Source organism: Lolium rigidum, chromosome 6 (assembly GCF_022539505.1).
Source record: "Lolium rigidum isolate FL_2022 chromosome 6, APGP_CSIRO_Lrig_0.1, whole genome shotgun sequence".
Taxonomy (NCBI): Eukaryota; Viridiplantae; Streptophyta; class Magnoliopsida; order Poales; family Poaceae; genus Lolium; species Lolium rigidum.
Genome location: NC_061513.1, coordinates 41,273,110 through 41,296,069, shown reverse-complemented (window position 1 = coordinate 41,296,069; position 22,960 = coordinate 41,273,110). Strand labels below are relative to the sequence as shown.

The 22,960-nt window shown below is 44.6% G+C and overlaps 3 protein-coding genes across 5 annotated transcripts; 1 reads left to right on the top strand and 2 right to left on the bottom strand.

The window, feature by feature from the left end:
• The first annotated feature begins 2,226 nt into the window (after positions 1-2,226).
• Positions 2,227-4,929, top strand: LOC124664362 (transaldolase-like). Its single transcript, XM_047201899.1, has 6 exons — positions 2,227-2,392; positions 3,096-3,267; positions 3,365-3,715; positions 3,897-4,085; positions 4,167-4,349; positions 4,463-4,929. The coding sequence occupies exons 1-6, from the start codon at positions 2,241-2,243 to the stop codon at positions 4,709-4,711; spliced, it is 1,296 nt and encodes a 431-aa protein (XP_047057855.1). The 5' UTR covers positions 2,227-2,240; the 3' UTR covers positions 4,712-4,929.
• A 1,231-nt stretch (positions 4,930-6,160) lies between these two features.
• On the bottom strand, positions 6,161-9,658 carry LOC124665688 (E3 ubiquitin-protein ligase At3g02290-like). Of its 3 annotated transcripts, none has more exons than XM_047203080.1 (6): positions 9,491-9,658; positions 8,182-8,305; positions 7,939-8,064; positions 6,725-7,157; positions 6,532-6,641; positions 6,161-6,372 (listed from the first exon to the last, which is right to left on the bottom strand). In XM_047203080.1, the coding sequence occupies exons 3-6, from the start codon at positions 8,056-8,058 to the stop codon at positions 6,346-6,348; spliced, it is 690 nt and encodes a 229-aa protein (XP_047059036.1). In that variant the 5' UTR covers positions 8,059-8,064; positions 8,182-8,305; positions 9,491-9,658; the 3' UTR covers positions 6,161-6,345. The 3 variants fall into 3 exon arrangements, with proteins under 3 accessions (XP_047059036.1, XP_047059034.1, XP_047059037.1); XM_047203078.1 differs by having other exon boundaries at positions 8,182-8,299; XM_047203081.1 differs by lacking the exon at positions 9,491-9,658 and adding an exon at positions 8,646-8,693 and having other exon boundaries at positions 8,182-8,299.
• An 8,588-nt stretch (positions 9,659-18,246) lies between these two features.
• LOC124662515 (transcription initiation factor IIA subunit 2-like) lies at positions 18,247-20,758 on the bottom strand. The gene is made up of 3 exons (XM_047200342.1): positions 20,630-20,758; positions 20,486-20,536; positions 18,247-18,405 (listed from the first exon to the last, which is right to left on the bottom strand). Exons 1-3 carry the CDS (start codon positions 20,756-20,758, stop codon positions 18,247-18,249), a joined length of 339 nt encoding a protein of 112 aa, XP_047056298.1.
• Positions 20,759-22,960: the final 2,202 nt, after the last annotated feature.

Sequence of the window (22,960 nt, the reverse complement as noted above, 5' to 3'; positions counted from 1 at the left end):
CGGGCCGGCGAGCCCGCCGAGCGCGCACTCCGCTCGGGAAAGGGCGCGGTGGGACCCCGGCCGGAGTCCCCGGTGCCCTCCGGCGTGTCGAGCCGGAACGAGCGCGTCGCCGCGCCGGCGGCGTCGTCGTCATCGACGCCGACGATGACGAGTACTGCGGGGGTAATCGCTGGCGGCCATGCGCGAGCTCGCAAACCCTGGCTAGGGTTTGCTTTTTTTAGTTTAAAGCCATATATGGCTTTCTTTTGTGTAAAATTTGCCCAAAATAGGGCTAAGTTTAATGACCAACTAGTTTAAATTTATGTTTTGTTCTTTTCCTTTTTTATTTTCATTTCGTTTTATTTTATTACCAATGCAGCTGCGTCCGCGCGTTGGGCGCGGCGTGCGACCCAAACGGACACGCGGACGCGGGCCGCTGTCCGGGTGTCCGTTCGGCCACGCAAACGGCCCAAAACGGACGGCCCAGCGCGTCCGTTTGGGTCGCGCGGTTGGAGATGCCCTGAGGCCCTGACGGCTATGGCACGGCCCTATGTCGTAAATACGAGGAATTACAGGGACCTAAGTGCATCTACGCACGAATTATCATGTTAATGTTATCCCCCTTCTCTTTTGTTAGGAGCACCTTTTCGCGGCAGGAATGGAGATGGGACAAGGTTTAGCGGCTGCTTAACATCGTCAACCACCACCAATCAGAAATGCCACCAACCCACCATTGTTCCCTTAGCTTGACAGCTTATTCTCTTCGAATCGAGGAATGTGTAGGCACTAGCTAGATCGGAAAATACGTGAATGGTCACGGCCACTCATCAACCTGACTTTCATTCCATTGCGAAAATTAGTAGTACAATATTTTATTTCAAATAAATCAGGCACATACTGACATACACCTTGACATGAAACTTACCCCTAGAATGTTCCGACAAAAAATACGACCATGTGTGACTCCCACAATGTACTTTCCACAATGCGAATTTCGATGCTTGTACTATTTCTTGGGCATTATTTTCATTTTTGTCCAACATACATACTTTTGTATCTCTTTTAAAATTGTCCATAAACATACTTACAACACAACTTCTTTCGTATTTTTATTTATCTAGTAGTTTTTCTTTTCAAATTTACTAATCACTCGAGTTCAGGAGTATTACCGCCCAAATAATGTTCCCTTATCGAAGTTGTTGTTTCCTTGTCGCATCTCATTGTCGAAAGATGGCCAACTCCAACCCAACATCATTTTCACAGAGAAAGACGATAACCTAATTACCGGTCACGCAAACACATGATATTGCCTAGATAGACATCGGTATGTTGCTTTTGTGGCTAGATGGTGGTGTTGTTGTTGTTTGTATGCAATCGATATGGTAAAAAAAAACCCCGGTTATATGTTAGAGGTTTAAGCTACGGTTCACTCCAAGCCATTTCTCTGTGGCACCCATATCATTGTCGATAACATGCCAACTCTAACATAACATCATTATCAAGGAGGAAGGGGATGGCCACATCGCCGTTTTCAGAACATGGCATTGTCATTTTCATGGAGATAGAGGATGCTCAAACACCTTCCTCGTGGTCCCTCGCCATTGGAGTTATTTTTTGTTGTTCCTTATTTGAGTACGACATTTCGGCAACATGACATTTTCAAAAAATATGAACGTATATATAGAAAGAAATTATAAAGCCGATTTGTTCACTTATACATGTCAATGTGTTCTCCATATTTATAATTCTTTATTTTGCAATGCATCAGATTGAAATTATTATGGATTTAAATAGTAAATACTTTGACTTTTGAAAACTTCAAATAGAGCATTCGATTATTATGTAGATGTGGTGCATTTTCGCTGCTTATGTTGGCATTTGGCTGTATAAGTTGTAGATGCAAAATGGGACTGTACAAGGTATCCATCGAGGAGCGGATCGTGGCACACGTTCACATGCCTCCGCGTACACACCGCGCGCAGCATCCAAACGGCTCCTCAGAACAAACATGTGCGTGCACGGCTGATCCTCTGCCCTGCCCCATCACCATTCGTCCTCATCATAATCTCAAATACGCGGAAACACGGGGTGCTAAGCGCAAAAGCGCGCAGCTATTTAACGTTGAGGACGAACGGCAAGTAGCAGAAGGGAGCCGTGTCAGCAGCCACCTTCCGCTAAACCTCGCAACAACCCCCGTGACCAACCCGCCGCCGCCTCACCAACCCCGCCTCACCTCGGAACCAACGCCCGCCGGAGCCACCATGGCCGGCACGCTGCCCAAGCTCGCCGCGCCCAGGCCGGCGGCCGCCGCGCCGCTCCCCTCGCAGTCCCTGCGCTCCGCCGCGCTCGCCTTCGCCCCCTCCGCCCGCCGGTTCCGCGTCTCCGTCTCCGGCCGCGCCAGGAGCCCCGTCATGTGAGCCTCCTCTTCGCCCGCCCCCCGGTTGATTAGATTCGCGATCTCGTTGTCTGGCTTAGTATTTCAAAATTTCACAATTCGAATTCGGGTGGCTGGGTGGGTTGGATCGCCGTGCTGCTCTGCCACCGGTAGATCGAGCGGCGGCCCGACTCGGCGCCTCGTGAGGCGGCGAGACGCTCGGATCCGCGCGCGGCGTCGTGGTCCTTGAGGCCTGTGGGCGCGCATGTGCGGCCGTCCGATTGGGGGATGGACCATCTCGGTCAACTCGATCGAGGTGGCCCGTGTTGCTTCCCGGATCCGTCACTAGATTGATATGGTGGCCAAGTAGCAGTACAGTACTATGTAAGCACGACGGCAGGTTGGTTGTGGCTTCACGCCAGAGCAAGAGCCGTCGCTTCTTGATTCTTCGTGCTTGATTGACAGCGACAACCATAGCCTCCCTCCCATGTTGTGCATCCTTTTCTGCTATTGATCTCGTGTCACTTGCATATTGTGTTTACTAATATTGCAGCACTAGGTTGCCGCCACCTCATGTGTATATACAGCGTTTGCAGTGCTCATGATTTTTTTGACACTTGCAGTGCTCATGATCATGAATAGAAAGTTCCTTTTGCCCCAAAAAAGAATAGAAAGAGAAGTTTTCGTGTGTATATGATGCAGCAATCATTTGGATGTGACACTAGTTCTTTGTCCCTTTCAGTGCGATGGCTTCCGGCAAGGAAGGGAACGGTGCTGCGACGAAGAGGACCACGCTTCATGACCTCTACGATCTCCAGGGCCAGTCCCCGTGGTACGACAACCTCTGCCGGCCCGTCACCGACTTGCTGCCCTACATCGCCAACGGTGTCCGTGGAGTCACCAGCAACCCGACAGTAATCATCCGTTACCATTTCTTTTTCTTGAACGCTGTATGGATTGTTCATGAGCCTGCGACGTTCCCTGCTTACTGTGTCCCCCCTCACAATACAGATTTTCGAGAAGGCCATCTCGACATCCAGCGCGTACGATGATCAGTTCAAGCAGCTTATATCGGCTGGGAAGGACGCAGAGAGCGCTTACTGGGAGCTCGTCATAAAGGATATCCAGGACGCGTGCAAACTTTTTGAGCCCATCTACGATGAGACCGATGGAGCTGATGGTTACGTCTCAGTGGAGGTGTCTCCTAGGCTGGCAAATGAGACTCAAGGTACTGTTGAAGCTGCAAAGTGGTTACACAAGGTGGTCAACCGCCCCAATGTGTACATAAAGATCCCAGCTACCGCAGAATGTGTTCCTTCCATCCAAGAAGTCATCGCTAATGGCATTAGCGTCAACGTTACTGTAAGTGCTGAGCTCTGGCATTGCTGTTATTATCTTATTTCTCCGTAGTTGGCAATGTTTATCATATGTGCTATTTTACATTTCACTGCTTATGACATTGCTATGTGTAAACTGTTTTGTGATTGTATTTTGCTTTGGGTGCTAAACCTGTTGCTCACAAAGTTTATTGATGTTGCTGCAGCTTATCTTCTCGGTTGCAAGATATGAGGCTGTTATTGATGCTTACATTGCTGGGCTTGAGTCTTCTGGTTTGAGTGACTTGTCCCGTGTGACCAGTGTAGCGTCCTTCTTTGTCAGCCGAGTTGACAGCTTGATCGACAAAAATCTCGAGAAGATTGGAACACCTGAGGCTCTTGCCCTCAGGGGAAAGGTAGAGACAATTGAAACTAGCAGGGTTTTCTAAATTACTAGCATCTAAGTTTTGAAAATCTGACCACCTTTATTCTCTCAGGCTGCTGTAGCACAGGCCAAGTTAGCAAATCAGCTTTACCTGAAGAAATTCTCTGGACCGAGATGGGAGGCTTTGGTGAAGAAGGGTGCCAAGAAGCAGAGGTTGTTGTGGGCATCCACCAGCGTGAAGAACCCGGCTTACTCTGACACTCTTTACGTTGATCCTCTCATTGGACCTGACACGGTGAGTTTCAATAGTGCCTTACCTTATTGGCTGGGGTCATACTTCTTACAATTTTACACAGATTGAGATTTTTAGAACGCTTCCTAACTACTCGCTACCCTTTGCACACTCAGGTCTCTACCATGCCCGACCAAGCTTTATCGGCATTCCTCGACCACGGGACAGTTGCTAGGACAATTGACGCGAACGTGTCAGAAGCCGAAGGCATATACAGTGCCCTGGAGAAGCTGGGCATCAGCTGGGAAGAGGTTGGGAAGCAGCTGGAGCATGAGGGCGTGACCTCCTTCAAGAAGAGCTTTGACAGCCTGCTCACAAGCTTGACGGAGAAGGGCAACGCCCTCAAGACCGCCGCCAATCTGTAGGCGCTAAAATTATCGGATAGAATGGTTTGCTACCCGCACCTGCCAGCGAATGATTACTGAATAAATGCCAGCTTGCTGGCTCTCCTCTTCCCATTTTGGAAATGAACGCTCCCAGTTTTCTGGGTCAGCATTTGTATTCTAGGCGTGCCTGGCTGTCATTGTGTAACTGTAACTGAGGCTTGTTGATTTGCAACAGCTGCTATGCGTTTCCTGATCAATTGTTCTTGAGCAAGTGATTCGAATATGTATATTTGGGAAATGCATTTTTCTTTGCTGTATTCGTATCTCCACATAATTATGAGAATTTTGGCAATTGAGCTCAGTAATTTCTTAAAATACACCAGACCCATATTCTGTTTTGATGTATTGACACTTTGATCCAGCTAAATAATAATTTAGGAGGAACCAAACGAATCTTTCTGCCATTTGAAAGACTAATGAACTATATGCTGAAATTTGTCTTTTTATGGAGCTCACATCATGTGGGAAAATAAATATAGCACCTGCAAAAGCCCATCCAAAATACCCACATCACAGTCTGAGCTAGGGGGTATTTTGGATGCGTTGTTACAGGCGCTGCATTTTATGTTTGGAGACTTCAAGATGGGGACAAAAAAAAATACTTCCAAGATGGGGCAGCAATGTTCAAGCTGAGTCACTGCATTTTATGTTTAGAGACTTCAAGATGGGGCAGCAATGTTCAAGCTTATTCAACTGAAGTTGAAGCCTACCTGAGTGAAGAAGTCTGGTAGGAAGAGTGAAACCTATATTTGCTGACTCTGGATTTATCGTCGCTTATTGGATTCATGTAATTGGGTCAATGAACCGAAAAGTGCTTTTAGCTCCTGAGCTCCGGTGCTCTCGCTATGTTAAAAAAAAAAATAAAAAAAATTACAAGTTATAAAAATCATGAAAATAATTCTGAAGAATGTCATTGATACATCCCACAATCATGCAAAATCCCAATCCGAAATTCTTTTTATTTTGAGCTAGAGAAAAATAACAAAATCTGATATGCTTTTGAGATTTGAAAATGACTACTCATATCTAGAATTTTGTCATTTTTGTGTAGCTCAAAATATTAAGTATTTGAATTTCTTGCATGTTTGTGGGATACATCATTGTCTATGTGTGGATTTTTTCCAGATTTTTTTTAAAACACAAAAATATGATTTTTTATTTATTTTTTAAACGAGATCACTGGTGCCCATGTGCACCAAATCTCTATCCGTCAATGAACCTCCTAGTTTTTTTTTTTTTGTAAACTCATGGAAGATGTAACTATTGTTGGTAATCAATAAAATCCCAGAGTCCCATGAGCTCATGAATAAAAAATTGAAAACCATTATCTAATTCTACCTTTTAAGTGGCAGTGAAAAACATATTCAGATATTGGACATGAAAATCCAGCATGACTTCCATGATTTCAGCACACATAAGAACATGATCTCGAGGAAGTGATCAGATTCGATTGCGAAGAACTATTATTTACAGACTCTCCAGCATCCCAAACTGCAGATACTCACACTCCAGCATCCCACACTGCAGATACTCACACTCCAGCATCCCACACTGCAGATACTCACACTCTCTCTTTCCCTTCTCCTGATGCAGCCGACGCACAAGTTTTTCTCTCAGGGGCTCTCACAAAACTCCATTTCCTGCAATTTCGTCATATTAAAGTTGTTGTCAGATACACAGGGAAATACACTTAGGATAGGAACTGATTATAGGTGAGCTGTGGTGGCAAGACAGCATCAAGTTAACAATTTCGATATTTCTTTAGCTTGAAATATAGTCTGTAGCATAAACTGTCTTACCTTCCCACAAATTGGACAGGTATCACTTCTCTCCATCCACTCATAAATACAACTTAGGTGGAAATGATGGGAGCATTTAGTTATAATCTGCGGATTTTCCGGGGTGTACTCTGCACAATGAGCAAGCAGTGAGAAAATGTTCACACACCATCACATGGCCACTGTATTCAGACAAAAATGCATGTAAACAAACCTTCCAGACAAGTAGGGCAGACATCTTCGTCTTCTGAAGTGACAACTGTGTAACTGCTGTTATATGCTTTTCCAGATAGACTCTTAGTTGACTCAGAACGACGTACTTTATGTTCACCCTCAGGTTCAGTGCTGCTCCATTTCTTTTGAGCAGCTAAATGTTCAACACCAGAGCTGCTGCCGTTTCTTCTAAGAGCTGATGACTCTTCTTGTGTCAGATTTATAGACTTTTCACGCCTTGATACCAACCCCTCTCTTTGAACTCGGGCATATCTAGGGTCAGTATCATATGGGAGTGGTCTAGAAACAAGGTGAAAAGTTTCAGACAATGAACTATCGGCTACATTAGTACTTGAATTAGTGGACGCCGATGGAGCAACTCCTTGAGCTGGGTTGCTTGGCCTAGAGTCGAGCCTCTGGAATGTAGCGGTATACTACACAGACAACAGAAAAGTACTAGAGTTAGTCAGTTAGAATAAAAGTTTGATAGTAAAAATAAATTATCATATTCATATCGTGAGTAATCATTGAAACAGCCATACATGTTTCAAATTATTTGTGATTTCTCTACTACGAACATGTCCAGACAATGTCCACACACCATAAGTCATGTGTAAATGTGGTTGAATGCAATCAAAAGATCAATACTTATGCAAGATCAAGGAAACCTGGTCTCTCTACCATACTTTGCCTCTTCATAAATGTTTTGTACCCAGCTGATCATCGTACTGATGTGCCAGTGTGCAATCTAAAAAGCTCCTACACATAAGGTTGCATTGTGCTAATTGCCATGATAATATCATGCAATGAGCATAGCAGTGGCATCTGGGCTCAGCCTAAAAAATGTCCTGACAGAAAAATATATGTGACTGTTCAACATTAGCAGGTCGTCTGCAGCTTTTACCAGCAGTCATTAGTCAAGAAGAGTAGATATTAGATCAACATGCTACATAAGACTTGAATGTCCCAAAAGATTTGGCTTTTGATAGGACCGCATGGAAATCAGCGATCCATGTGCCTGAATCATAGTTTACTTATTCTTTTTTCTCTTTCCTTATTTTGGTTTCCTTATGTTTCCCTTGGGTTTCATATCTAGTCTACCTGACTTGCTTGGGAAAAAGGTTTTGATGTTGTTGTTGTTGTAAATGTGCAGGTGTAATCATAAGTGGTTACAATTTGGATGCTGGAAAATATCAGATTAACAAGTAGCCTTACCCCGCCAAAAATGTTTTGGACAAAATGCCTTAGAGATAAGCATTGTCTATAGACAGGATTATTTGGATGAACATATTCATCAAGGTCATCGGTGCAAAGGCAGCAGCAAAATCCACCCATGATTCACTGCAAATAGCAAAGGCCGGAAGTATCAATTGAATATGGAAATTTAAAATGCACAGACGAACTTAAGTGTTATCGAAGCATGGGTTGCCATGGGTAACATGAGGTCTCAAAAAATACCTCTGGTCTTGTCCCTTTATAAAAAGAAAATGGTTGATATTCAACTGTGGAGCCAAAACCTTATTTCCAGGCACTCGTGAACAGCTACGAGTTTATCAGCACGGAACATCCTCTAAAACTGCAACTAAACAAAATGGAAAGAATTATATAATATTACTATAATACTGTGTAGAATTATGATATTTACTTGGTATGTTTAACCAAACATGGCAAGAAAATCATAACAGAGGCCTAAAAATTGTCCATACTTCATATGACCAGTTTTCTACTTCCATATGCCAGGAAAGGCATACGAACATTAACTCTTTTCAGATCATAGCTTTTATTTATTCTTCGCGTCGCGTCTCTGGGTGACACAGCCATTAGCTATTTGGTGCATGAAAGAAAGAGAAAGTAAAGATTGCACGGAACCACAATTGCAATCAAAAGGCTAGACTGAGTACCACTAAGTAAGTAGTGCACACCATAGTAAATGTGCATTGTTGACGAGAGTAGAGAATGAAGAGGACAGTTGGTCCACAGATGCAAGGACCTGGAGAGATAAGGGAATCGGCACAATAAACGTAAACTGAAGACGTGAGTCCTAGATGCCAGACAAGAGAATGGAATGGGCACCTATAATCAAAACCAATGAAAGGACTGTAACTGTTAAATGGTCAATCCTCAAACAATATTCTTGTTAGTTACAGGTAATTGGTCTGGACATTGGTTTACTGAGTGTCATGGCGCAGATCAAGCCTCTGAGGTTGTCCAGATGAACATGCACTATTCGGTGAGAATCACTGCACTCACTGGAAAGTATTTCTCTACTTACTCGGCCTGCTTTGAGGAATCAGCTACTCCCTCCATCCTATAATATAAGATGTATATTGGTTGTAATAACATCTTAATGAGAACATCTCATTGCCAATTTCATCTTTTTGATTCCACGGACAAATGTGCTAATTAACAATGTGACTCGCCTGCAGACGAACTACCAAGTCAAACTAATCGGCCCTAGTAGCTAGCAAGGAATCTACGAGTGGAGAGGAGAGCGTGCGTCGGGGCGCATTGACGCAATCCACCTCCCCAGACTAGTCAAAAACGCATGGCATGGGACTGATCCACATCTCGGCCGGCCGGCCGGCAGGCAGGCAACCAAATCGGCGCCGGCACCCGGATCGCATTCCGCGGAAGGAGAAACAAAGCGCAGGCGAGGCACGGGGACGAAAGGTTCGTCGTCCGAGGACGGGGCAGCGACAGCGGAAAGAGCACCGACAACATAAAGCGGCGGGGTGGGGACTGGGGAGGGAGGCGTCGAGGAGCTCACCTCTCATGCGGCGCGACGAGACGGGATCGAGGCTCCGGCGGGAGGGGTGACGGAGCGAGCAGCGGCGGCGATCCTCTGCTTCAGGGCAGGATTGGGGAGCGGCGAGGGGAGAGAGGAGTGGAGGAGACAGTGGAGTTTGGGGGAGGAATGGCGAGGTGGGAGAAGGAAGGAAGGAGGGCCGGTGCGCGTGTGGACTTTTCACTTGGGTCGCCCGTGTGCGGTGGGGTGCGCTGTCGCTGCAAGGTCAGTCCCCAGTCCAAGTTGGTACCATTACTCCATGTTTCATGTTTGGGGTGATAATTTTTTAGGGTGTTTGTTTTTTATAAGGTTGTTGGCACATGATGTTTAGACTTTTCAAAGTATGTGGGGGTAAATGTAAACATAATTATGGCCATGTTTGTGTTTTTATAACATAATACTATCTCTTTATTAGTTTGTAATAGTGAAAAGGGCATTTTCCTTGCTAACTTGTTTTGTTGTGAACGACAACAAGATTAGAGGATTGAACCATGTGCTTGAGGTAGTCTAGGCACATCCGGAGGAAAGCAGAGATGGTTGAAGACCCCTCAAAGCCAAATATGAAAAGAGGCGTCATCCGCCATCGCAAAGATTTTTTTCTATTGGCTCGTTAGAAAATCCATAAAAAGGGGCCCACTTCAGAACGTGTTGGGGGAATCAAAACACAAGCACAAATAATATACTTGTGCCCACTAGCCTTTCCATGGTCAAACATAAGCCCTCCTTAATATATGTGACAACATGTTTTGCAGGCCTCGAACTTTCAAAGTTCCAAACTCCAGGAACTTTCAAAGGGGCCAACAGATCGTCTAGTTTACGATGAGGCTGCAGGTCATCGTGCAGAACTACGTATATGCTCTTAAGTTTAAGTTACATTGATAAATTCTAATGTGTGAGTCCATATGAAACTAATATTTTTGATTTATGGTTGAATTTTTAGGAATAAAAAAATGTTAACAACGAGCCAAATGGAGTCACCAAATGGAAGTATACCTCATTAGACTCCTAACAGATTACGATGCGCCGGGTTTTCAGACACAAAATGCTTGGAGCAATGAGGCATGGCCACATATTGTTTGTCGACTGAATCAAAAAGTTTGTTGTGTCGTTTAATGTTAAGCAAGCCAAACAAAAGGAGCAAGATTTCAAGAAAGACTACCTTAGTGTAAAAAATTTGTTGGGCGAAATTGGCTTTGGATGGGATAGAGAGAGAAATATGATAGAGGCACCAAATAGTGTTTGGCTAGCTTTGCTGCTCGTAGGAACAACAAGGATGCACTCCAATGGAGACACAAGTCATTTCCCTTTTATGATGATTTAGTTCCACTATATGAAGGTGCTATTAATGTACTTCCCGTGTATTTCCCTTGCAGCATGCACTAGTACCTAATTTTAATTTTTGTAAACAAATATTTGAAAATTATTCTTTAGGTCGTTATGCTGAAGGGTGAACTCTTCAAGGTATGGACCATTATGCTAGCAAGGCAAAGAATGCACCGGTTTCTTCATCACTACCGATACAAGTGACTATTTTCTATGAATCACAGTCGCCTACTATACCAGTCACATGACTGTCAAATATGCCATTTACTTTAGATGAAGAAGTTGAGGAGGCTAATTTGGATTCTCTCCCATATCTATCTACACCTCTGCAACATGTGCAATCCCAACCAAGATCCACATAGATAGAGAAACATGACACTAGGCGTGGGAAAAGACTGAAAGCAACCTTGATGAAGGATTGCAGGAGAAATATCTAAAACTGAAGAAGGAAGAAATTGATCGATTTGCTGCCATTGAGAAGAAGAAGCTAGAGGATCTGTACAACATCAACAAGTGCATCACCGTGATTGAAGGGTTAGATGGTATACAACTAGGTGATATGCTGATGGCATCTCACATCTTCAAATGTAAGGAGAACAGAGAAGTTTTCTTGCCATACTATACTTCTGAACTGCGTTTGGTTTGGCTTAAAAGAGAAATTACACGTGTCCAGGAAAATCAGCAAAATTAGAACAGTGATGGTGTGATGCATTAAGACCAAAAGGTTATATATTAGGGAAGGCGACATATACTTTTGTTCAGTTTAGTCTGGTCATAGAGCTGGCCTTAATGGCTTAGTGTGGCACATTTTGGTAGCTAGACAAGATACTTTTGTTTAGGCATGCAATAGAACTTGCAATATTATTGCAGACTTGAAGTACATGTTGATACAACTTGCATGTCATATTACAAGCACATGAGTGGTAGCTGAATTTGGATGTTGTATTGAAAATATGCTAAGATCTATGTGATACATAGGGAGTGTTCTTTTGGGATTCTAAGAAAACTTCACGGTCCACAACAACAGAAGCCTAAAAGAAGGGTCCAGCTCCTACCTCGCTTATTTCAACCGCGAAGCCCAAATCGTGCCTATAGCCAGAATCGGCCGGCGACCTCCTTCTGGAGAGATTCCCGAGCTACTCCCGTAGGAAACGAACCGGTATCTGTAGCTACCCTTTTCATTGCTTGTATTTACAGAAGAATGCCACCATAGAGAATGGGAAAGGGGAAAATAATAGAGGAAAGACGTTTTGTGCCCGCCCTGTGTGACGCCCAGTCCATGCTCGCCTCGATTAACCCCAGCTAGGAATCCCTTCGTTGCCGCCCGCCACCGCCGCTGAACAGACGCGATCGACGCCAACGACCTCCTCCTCTCGCGTGAGGGCATGGCCGCCATCGCATCCAGCCCGGCCGCCGGCCAGCTCCACCTCGGAAGACATCCTCTAGTTTCCCTCTGCTTTCCACCTCTATTCCCCCGTCCTCACCGAGCTCCGCCACCCGCCTGCCGCCGCATCCTCCTGTTCGTCCGCCTGTCGACCTGGCACGAACCCGTCGCTGTGAACTAGCTCGTCGTTGGGCTGCTGCAAAACACGCATGCAGATCCATCCTGCTTCCTACACTTCAAATCTTCAATTTCCTCATGATGCTACTTGTTGTTGATATCCATTAACTTATGTGGAACCTAGAAATCATGGTGCAAAAAGGAGGTGTCTCATGTCTTAGAATCAAGATCTGCTACAGGCCGCTGATGAAAATGGCAAAGTTTGGTTATGTGTAAACCATGAAAATTTAGGGGTGTTATAGACATTGCACTACTCGACCATCGAATAAGCTAAATTTTTAGAAGCTAAAAAGAATAGTAAGAACTAGCTTCTATGAGCTTCTCCCCACCACAGATTCTTCTCACTATTTTCCAAAAAGCTAGCTTCTCTAGAAGTAGAAGCTCAAAAGAAGTGGGCCATAATCTGCCAACATTTGTTGTGCTATGCCATCTCTCAGTTGCTTCCCAAATTCTCTAGAGTAATAAAATGTGTGTATATCACTATCATAGTTGTGGTTCCACCTGGCATATCAACAACTTGTCTAGATCAATCTCCATATTATTAGTATTCTCAGGCTAAGAAAAATCTCCATTATGTAGGCGTATGAAATTGCGCAACACACAACTAGCAACTGATATGTGAAGCCACTTTCAGTATTGGAAATCTCATTTTAAGTATACCTATAATTCTCTCGATATGGTTTCTAAGTTGTGCATGCCATAGGTTGAATAATTCCTTGTAATTTCTTGGCCTTTGGCGAGCTCTTCCTTGTTCTTGTAAGTGATACCTAGTACCATGATATGGAGCAAGGAATTTTGGTGTATTCGCATAGCGAACATCTACAAGATAAAGTTTTCTAGGAGGAACTTCAAAACCATGGTTAAGTGCATCTTGTAGCACTCTTTCATCTGAAGCCGATCCCTCCCAACCAGCATGCACATGCACAAACTTCAAATCAAAATCACACGCCACCGTAACATTCTATGAAATTGTTTGCTTCCTATTCCGGTATGGTTCTTGCTCATGCACTGGTACTTCAGTGGAATTTGTGTACCATCTATATAGCGTCGATGCAATTTGCTCTTCTACTGAGACATCTCTTCCATCAACAAGGCGGTTTCTCTCACGCAATTTCTTAACCAAAAGCTTGAAATATTTGCTCTTCTACTGAGACATCTCTTCCATCAACAAGCCATGTCGTTGCATAGACGCAGGATAAATTGGCAGATCATTTTCCGCACAAGTGCTCAGCTAAGCGTCCCGCACTGTACATGCCCTAATAGGGCTAGGGCAGCACAAAAAACTTATAGGGCAACACTTTTGGTCATATAGGGCAAAAGGAGGATTTTTGCTAGAAAAGCAAAAATCATCTTAGTTCAAACAACTAGTTCTTCAAATCCCCATAGCATAGTTCGAATCATAAACTTAGCTCAAACACAAACAAAAGGTAGCATAGTTCAAATCATAAACTTGTTCAAACAAAAATAAAATATGCAACATAGCGCTCATGCGCTATTGTTATTGTTGGCATCTATTGTCACTCTTTCTTGTTGCACAATGCCAACACTGGTGTTGTTGGGATCACTTTCTTTGCCTCCTCCATTGTGATCTTGGCGCCGATGTAGGTACCCATGCTTCCTCCCATGTAGAAACACATGCCGGGCGCCCATGCTAGCCATGCCCATTGCACCCATGTAACCTCCAAATGGACCCATGTAGCCTCCCATGTTTCCCAAAGCTTGTTCCTTCTTATTCAACAATTCATCGAGACAAAGCTCCACATATTTCCTTTGTTTCTCATTCATTTCACTTGTATCCATGAACATAAGCTTGTGCTCGGCTTCATTTGCCTTTTGGGATTCCTCCATTGTCACCTTTCTCTCCTCCATTGCTAGCTGCCTCTCCTCCATAGCCACCCGCCTCTCCTCGGCCCCCGCCTTGCGAAGCTAGGCCTCCTTGAGCTCCTCCTTTTTTTCATTTTCATTGTCGCCCACCTCTCTTCCATTTCTTTGCGAGCATTCATAAGTGCATTCAAGAACTTTTGTATGTCATCATCTCCACTCTTCTTCCCCTTCATTTCCTTGGAAAACTTCCTTCCATCGGGCCTCTTTGTTTTGGCAATGGAGTTGGGAGTTGGGTTTCCCTCATCACTAGATACACATAACAATCAACAACCATAGCATCTCAAATAGAGCTCTTCCCCTTCCTCCTAGGTGCCTCATGAATATCACAAATTTTCCACTTCTCGTTGTTCTCAAGTTGCTCCCAACAATGATGCGCTCTACCCTTCTCTCCTTGCCTCCCTTGCCCTTCTCTAATTTTCCCCTGAACATATTTTGTGCCATAGTATTCTACATATAAGAATAGAAAAACTTTATTAGCCATGTAATTGACAAAGTTTAGTTGCCACCTAAAAGAATAGAAAAACTAGGATACAAAACACTCACCCTATCAACATCATTCGTGCGACATGGGTTCATACTGTTCACATTTGCAAGGCATGCCAACCACTTTTGACAAACGGCGGAGATTGTTCACCAACGATGGCGAAGAGAAGTGGAGGTTCTTTCATTTGCCATCTTCCTCTTTGTGAAGATCATAGAAGTCCTTCACTATTTCTGAGTAAGTATATTTGGGTTGCTTTGTACCGATGGCCGGATCAAGCCATGTCCTCTTCCATGCCGTAATAAGCAAGATATCATATTGTGTAGTATAGTTACCAGATCTTCCCCTCGGTAACACTTGTAATTAATGAAGATGACTCGATGAAACCCTACTCTTCCATATCAAGTGATCATCCTCCCTTTCGTACTTTTTGTGATGGCAAATTCATGCTCTCCAAGAACTCCTCATTTTCCACACTGCATGAACAATAATTAAGCACGAAATGCACTCAATCATAGAACATATACATCGTACACTCAAAATTGACATGGATAGGAAACAAACCTTTGCAACATTCTGTCGAACGCGTTGAAGGCGGGCGGCGGGACAAACGGTGCCTTCAGCTCCTCTGCCACAAGTGACGGTGGCTGGGGGTCTTGCTGCAATGTAGAAATGTTTCCGGCAGCGAGCGGAGGTGATGATGCATGACACATTGCAGATTGCTTCTTCTTGGCGCCGGTGCCCGCCCCGGCTGCCTGCCGCTTCACAACGGCCACCATCTTGCCCTTGGCCAGCTTTTTAGCAGCCATGGCGGGACCCTGGCTCGTATCCTGGTGCCGACGAGCGGCCGATGCAATGCGAAAATCGGGTGGCGTGGGGGTGGAGGCGTATGGTTTGACTGCACGGCTATGGAGGCTGCCGGGATTGGGAGAGGAGTGGAATTGGCCGACTCCATTCCATGGCTAGTGACTCCTGGCAAGCTCCTACTGCTATGAAGGCAACCTTAGGATTTACTAACTTGGAATCGCATGCCATTATCTTCACCTTGCATATATCCTGTGATTTGTTCTCCTTCCTAAATGCCACATCTATTTTTTGGAACAAGAGCAAAAGCTTTGCTCATTTCATTAATTAAGAATGAGTTTAATAGTACCACAGACGGACCGAATAAGTACATTATATAGAAACGACTTCCCCTTTAATCGTGTGCATCATAAGAAAGTTTGGATTTGGATATAAAATGCACTCACCTAAGAGATAAAAGAGTCCCCCTACACCCCACTATATCTTTAGAATTTCATGGGGTGCAAAGTGCACAAGGCGTGTGACAACACATGATACAACAAAATGTAGAGACACGATAAGTAGATAATCATGGGTAGCAAGAAATATCAAATAAGCACACCACCACGATTATTAAACAACACATTGTTGACATAAATAGACCAATCTATTAGGTTCACACACACAACTAACATAAAGTGCATACGAGACATAATAATAAAACGATAGTTTTCTCACCAGCTTGTAAAAATCCAATGAAGAACAAAAAGCTTGGAACCTGGACTATTATTAAAGCCTAGGAAACCTAAAAGGACTACTCCCCCACTTTAGCATCGAAACACCTAAAAGGGAAAACAGTGATGTTGCGCATAATCCCATGATATCACTCATTGCATTGTTCAATCTTGTCTCCCTCCACGTCATTGGAAGACTAGGAAGAGGTGGAGGAGGTGGAGGAGGAGGAGGTGGTGATATCAGTAGGAGGCGTATGAGAATCTGGACATGCGAGACTCTCCACACGTAATCGACGATCCAAGTGCGAGCTGCAAAGGCCAATTCTGCCCACGATGTTGGTAGGTGCCTTTTCCAGTTTCCCTGTGCGAGGATCATATACTTGTAATATCGATTCGCGGCCACGACGGTAGTAAAAGAGCAGCTTTCCACCAGGACACATCACCCTGAGAGGCACAAGATCCACGACATGACCCACCTTGATCGTGTACGTGTTGATCCAAACAGCCTTGTTAACGTCGAGCAGGAGCCATAGGTTAACCGTGTTACGCTTTGCATGAGCGATGCACAGGGAGCCGTTGAGCTCGGCCAAGCCGAATTTCTCCCATGGAGTTGGAACAATTCCTGACGGTCCGTGGATGGTCGTCCACTCCTCGCTCTCTAGATCGAAGCCGAGAATGTGGGTCTGAAATATGGAGAGAAAGTGCAATGCACCGTTAACCTCTACTCCGTCACTGGAGTCACAGATCATACCCGAGGGCGGCGTCGTTTGCCTCCACTCGGAGCTGCCATTGTCTCCTAACGTGAGGACCTCGCATGTCAAACGGCCAGGGAAGACGATACAAAGGACCTTGAGAGCGCCGGACCGGGCAGCGCGACCGAAGCCGAACCATGTGGGGAGATTAGAGCCAAGGGCCGCTGCCCAGTCCGGTCTCGAGCAGGTCGCGATCGTCTCCCCGGTCACCAGATCGATGACGCGCAGGGTAGGGTACGCGGCGGAGTAATAGCTGTCCTGGCGGGAGGTGAGGAGGACGAAGCTGTCGACGCTCGCGAGGAACTTCCAGTGATCGCCCAGATAGACAATGCGGCGCACGGCATCGCCTTCCGCGTCCATGATCTCAAGGGTTGAATTGCTCCATGACATGGAGTCCTTGGTCGCGGCGACCAGGAGCGGCTGGGCGCGGGACCTGTGCGCGGCGACGAAGGCCGGGTTGGAGATGAGGGCGCGCCATGACCTGCACACACACCGGCACCGGAGCAGGGACCTGAGCGGCAGCCATGAGAGGATCTCGAAGAAGACGTCCGCCGATGGTGTCGGGAGAGGCGTGCTGGCCCCGGCGGCGGAGCGACGAACAAGGCGGCCCCGCGTTGGTGCCATGGCAGCGCTGGTTGGTCGAGAGGCCTCCACGATCGACCGGCTCGATCTGGGATTGGCGAGGTAACGTACTGCGGCGGTCGGATCAGCCAAACCGGATGGAACCGTATGATCTAGTAGATGGAACTCGTATTGTAACTGGATTGTTCGGCTGCCGCCTTCCGATTATGATCGAACATCACATTATTTTTCTTTTTTGAGGGATCAGCACAGCTCGTTAATTACCTCCTACATATACCCACTATATCTGCATTATTATCTGGAAAAACCATTCTCAAGTCAGAATGTATATGCAGCGAGCATGTTACAACAGACAGAGATCTAGGATAGCAATACGCAAACATGTCACATTCTACACTTACTAGTTTCGGCCATCAACAAGACATATAATCGACAGAAAGAAGAGAGCGAATTCTCCGTTCCATAAGCGATATTACTCCAGATGATTTAACTCCTCTGCGTCCACAACGGGAGTCTGTCTAGCTAGGTGCTCGTGAAATCATTCCAGATAAGCGATGTCAACACGACTGTTGAGTTTTGGGGGCGGCTAGCCTAGCACGAAGAGGACTATGGTCAAAAAGGGCTGGACTCCTGGCAAGCTACTGTTGCGGAGGCCCCTCAGGCTTCATCAAACTAGCATCGCAGGCCACGATTTTCACCTTGCCGATGTTCTGTGCCATCTCCTCGTTCCTGAACGTCGCGTCTGTCAGGATGAAAATCCAGACCCCGTCGCAGTACCTGTAGGTGTGCAGATGGCCCTGCCAACACAAGAGGGAGACGGCCATCATGTGAATGCAACCAACGGATGGATGGAAAGATGATTACATTATGCAACATATGTAAGCGCAGTAAATGTGGTAAACACCAAAACAAAATTAGCTGAAACATTGTGCAAATGGGAGATGAGGCTTGAGACACGCTAGTGCTGACTCCTGGTAGAGGGTGGTAATTCTGAATTTTGACTGGAATACTAGGGAGACCATTTTGAGAAGCTATTGCCATGTAAAATTCCTATTTTCAGTAAATAAACAACATAGTCTAGATGCATGCCAGGCCATGAAAAACATAAGAGTGTTGTTTCCGGAATTCTTTCCTGGTTTGGATACAGAAAAGGAGTTCTTTGACTTCAGCCATTACCCGTTACCCATTACATCAATATAGTGGAGCACACAGTTATGTTATGCTCCAAAAGTTAGCAATACTTTCATCATGTTGCAATGCAAATGCAGTAAATGTGTGGATGGAAAAATGATTACAGAATGGAATGTATGATAATCATCAAATTTCAGCAAGAAGCATATGGTATAGCTGGCTAATCGTAGCCTGCATGGTAGGTAAGCATTGTAAAGACAAAACAAAACTAGCTGAAACATTGTGCAACTGGAAGATGAGGCTTGAGATGCTAGTCCTGGTAGAAGGGTTGTTCTGAATTTTGACCGGAATACTAGGGAGAACAATCCGAGTGAAACTATTACCACATACAAGTCTTATTTTCAGTAATAAACAACATAATCTAGATGCATCCCAGGCCATGCAAAAATAAGTGCCGTTTCCGGAATTGTTTCCTGGTTTGGATACAGAAAAGGAGTTCTTCAACTTCAGTCAGTAACAATTTGGAAATTGTTGCAGGAACCTATCGTTAGCAAATAAATATTTAATTATTAGCGGGTCTAAATAGAAATAAGGACAGGAAATCTACATACTTGCATGTGACCATGTTACGGACAGACAGTTTACCCCTAATAGTAGTAAGCAATAAAAAGGTATATTTCTTCAGTAGTATTTCCGCCTGCATGTGTATATTCACCACTGCTGAATCTGGAACTTGGTATTTATTTACCATAAAGTGACTTAATTTGCAGAAGTTTGTTTATAAAATAATATGCCAAATAATAACGACACCTAAAAAAATTGACAGAAACAAAAACTTAATAAACATTACTACACTGACAGGCAGCTGACAAGAATATATATCAGGATTTCACTTCAAATCTCTACAGTTTTTTAATATAAAATCATTAGCAGCAGCAACAGAAAAAAAGAGGCATATGCAACCTTTCATCAGCATTGTTTCCTTGCTTCAGAAAAAGATGCTATTCTACTTCAGTCAGTAAGGACTAAGGAATATGTGAATCCACATGATATCAATACGGTTTTTGAATGGTCTTTTTTTGAATGGTGATATCAATACAGTGGAGCACGCAAGTATGTTGTTCACCAAAATATAGCGAAAGTTTCAAATAGTACATGGAAATGATTGCACAAAAGTAGTTGGCAAGAAACAAATAATTATCCATATAGGTTCAGATATAAGTTAGGAACAGCCGAATAGAACTGTCCACATGCCGATCATGGTGCAGACAGTTTATCTTTGATGCTAAACAATCAACATCAGCACATAGTTACATATTTTATACGAGTATTATTTTTCAGGAAAAAGAAAACAAATCTGCCAAAAGACGATATACAATTGTATTTCCGCATCTTATCGACAGAAGATTTAACCAAGTGCCTGATTTGCTAGTAGACAGGTTCATGTTTCTTTTCCAGAGAAGGATGCCAAATGTGCTCGTATAAGGCCAATGTCCTGTGGTGAACTTGGAGAATGCCATGCCAAGTTATTTACTACTACAACATAAGTACACAAGTACTGTTTGGATCAGTACAGCTAAACTGGCAGGTAGTAATAATCGAAAGGCCAGTGGCCGATCTTTATTAAGATAGAAGAAGGTTTTACAGCATAATCATTGTATCTCACTACCTCAGGATTCCCTTACAACATCGACGGTGATAGTAAATAAGATGCATATGTAGCCAAACAGAGATGGCATGTCGTACCTTGAAGGAAGCCCTGCTCGTCAGCTTTTGCTCCAGCACGTCTCTCATGGACTAAAATAACAACATGCACGCAAGATCAAAACACCCAGCGACTCATGCATCACACTTCAGAACCTGTTTATCAGTTGGCGTTCAGGGTCGAACCTCGTCGAACTGCAGCTGGACCCGGACGGCGAGCTCGGGGGCGAGCCTGCCGCTGAAGACCATCTCGTCCAGCGTCTCCGTGAGGTTCACGCCGATGGTGGTCTTGCGGTACAGCTCCAGGGCGACCATCCTCCCTCCCTGGTCCCTTTCCTGGCACGGAATCGACAGTATCAGGATTCAGAAATATCACAGACAGTTTCAGTGAGACCGCACGGATTTTCCCAAACAGTAATCAACTCGCGACACAAATTAGATTCCCAATTAGATAACCAACAAAGGTTCGTCAAGCAGTACCGGCATTCAGAACACCAAACGGCAAACACGCGGATTTCGCAAGTATATTTCTCAACTCGCGCGACAAATTAGAACGAGACGACCAATTTGTTTTTTCATCAGGCTACACAGCCCCGCTCCGCGCATCATCCTGACCTGAACCAATCAATCCTCCATCCGTACGGTTCCCAAATGAAACCCTAGATGTTCGCCCGCGGCGTCGACCGTCGCCGGCGCGGCCGAATCACGCCGCGGCTCCCAGCAACCAAAACCCTGCATCAAAACTAGCATCCCGCGAATCGAATCGAAGCGCCGAGATGCAGGCCCTTACACGCTCGCGCATCCCTGCAAGCTACGCGGCGGTAAAACTAGCACGATTTTCCCCACGCTTCCCTCCCGCAGCAACCAAAAACTCCCGCCAAAAAAGCACACGAATCGAACCGCGGGGAGGAAGGCAGGCTCTTACCACACGCGCGCCGGCGGGCGGCTCGGCTCGTTTCCCTTCGCGGCGGACCGGTTGCTGAGATGGTCGGAGGGGGAGGCGCTTCGGATCTGGGCCGGCGAGCGAGCGAAGTCTCGAAGGTTCGGGAAGGGGAGAGCAGTGGGAAGGAAGGAGGAGGAATTCGAAATTCGAAATTAGTTTCGTTATATAAGCGGAGGCCCAGTGCCGTTCGGTGGGCGGTCTGGTTCCCCATTTTGCATTTTTGCCCCTGGTATACCATTTTGTTTGATTTTTGTTTTGTTTTGTTTTGGAAAAAAATCCGTTTGTTTGTGGTGTTGTATAGGTGCACATTTCAAACATTAGCAAGTCCACATGACCTGCATTTGACCAACCAATTTTTTTGTTATGTAGATGCGACATTTCACACCCTGCGTCTGTTTGTAGCTTATTAAGTCTGACTTCATTATCACGAAACCTTAGTTAGCTTTTTTTTTTCATTTTGCTTTTCGCCACTGGTTTCTATAAGGTTTAACCCCAAATGGCATGTACAATGGTTTTTAGTAAGGTTTCCCCATTAACGGTTCACGCCATCTAGAGAAGACAATAAATACACGCTATGTGATACCATGCATTATGATAATTAATTAATTTTAATAGAAAGTTATGTTCGTAAGGTATGATGCATGGTGCAATGGAGAAAAAGTCTCTCTTATTTACTAAGATATTATCATTTAGCTAAGGTAAGATAAATAAAAATATGACATGCCAACCGTAAGAGAAGGTTGATGTCACCCCATTATAGGTACATGCCCGGCACACTTTAAAAGTCCACCAAGATAGAATTTCGTAAGAGGACATATGCTTCCGTTTATAGGCTTCATGTGATGAACACTTTGGTGAGAAAATTGTGAAAGAATTGCCTCATGGGTGGGGCCCACACTTCATAGTGGCTAGAGATGCACATACGGCAAATTTTCGGGGAATGTAAGATCCACCTCTAGCATTGGTATTATTATGTAGGATAAATCTATGCCTTTCTTCATAATATGTATGGGAGAGCCCCATAATAAGATGATCACACAAAACTGTACAAAGCTATATGTTATTTCACTCAGAATAACCACTGCAATGATTGTAATCAAACCACTCCGATTCCTCGCAATTAAGGGTTTTCCCATGGATATTGATATCAGCTTAGTGGTCTCTCCTTATCCCCTTGACCATATGAATAGCATGTCAGCATGTTATGTCACTTAGCACCTTACATACTACCATATGCCCAAAGGTAATTTCCTCTCTAGTCTCAAAGGCAAATATTACATGGTCAACTTCACATAATATCTAGAGAGAAAACCAACACGTAATCGAGAACCAAAGTTATAAAACATCTCTATTTCATATCATAATATTGCTAGGGTTTCTCCATCACCCCAATAACAAAGTAAATTACTCGCTCATGGAGACAATAAACATCATCATCATAAATATATGGAGTGCATATGGGTAAATGGATGAATACAAGTGCACATCCACAATAGCAATTGGAATTACAACAAGATGAGATGGAAATGGAGATCATGATGAAGATGCAACGGTTGATGATGAAGGAGATGATG

Bases quoted from the DNA above. Each gene is read 5' to 3' on its own strand.
- LOC124664362 (XM_047201899.1), top strand. From the start codon at position 2,241: ATGGCCGGCACGCTGCCCAAGCTCGCCGCGCCCAGGCCGGCGGCCGCC. The intron at 3,268-3,364 runs GTAATCATCCGT...CTCACAATACAG, and splicing joins GAGTCACCAGCAACCCGACA to ATTTTCGAGAAGGCCATCTC. The intron at 4,086-4,166 runs GTAGAGACAATT...TTATTCTCTCAG, and splicing joins CTCTTGCCCTCAGGGGAAAG to GCTGCTGTAGCACAGGCCAA.
- LOC124665688 (XM_047203080.1), bottom strand. From the start codon at position 8,058: ATGGGTGGATTTTGCTGCTGCCTTTGCACCGATGACCTTGATGAATAT. The intron at 7,158-7,938 runs GTAAGGCTACTT...TTGTCTGTGTAG, and splicing joins TCCAAAACATTTTTGGCGGG to TATACCGCTACATTCCAGAG. The intron at 6,642-6,724 runs GTTTGTTTACAT...CTCATTGTGCAG, and splicing joins CTGCCCTACTTGTCTGGAAG to AGTACACCCCGGAAAATCCG.
- LOC124662515 (XM_047200342.1), bottom strand. From the start codon at position 20,758: ATGGTCGCCCTGGAGCTGTACCGCAAGACCACCATCGGCGTGAACCTC. The intron at 20,537-20,629 runs GTTCGACCCTGA...TTGTTATTTTAG, and splicing joins TCCAGCTGCAGTTCGACGAG to TCCATGAGAGACGTGCTGGA. The intron at 18,406-20,485 runs GTACGACATGCC...TTGTGTTGGCAG, and splicing joins CGAGCAGGGCTTCCTTCAAG to GGCCATCTGCACACCTACAG.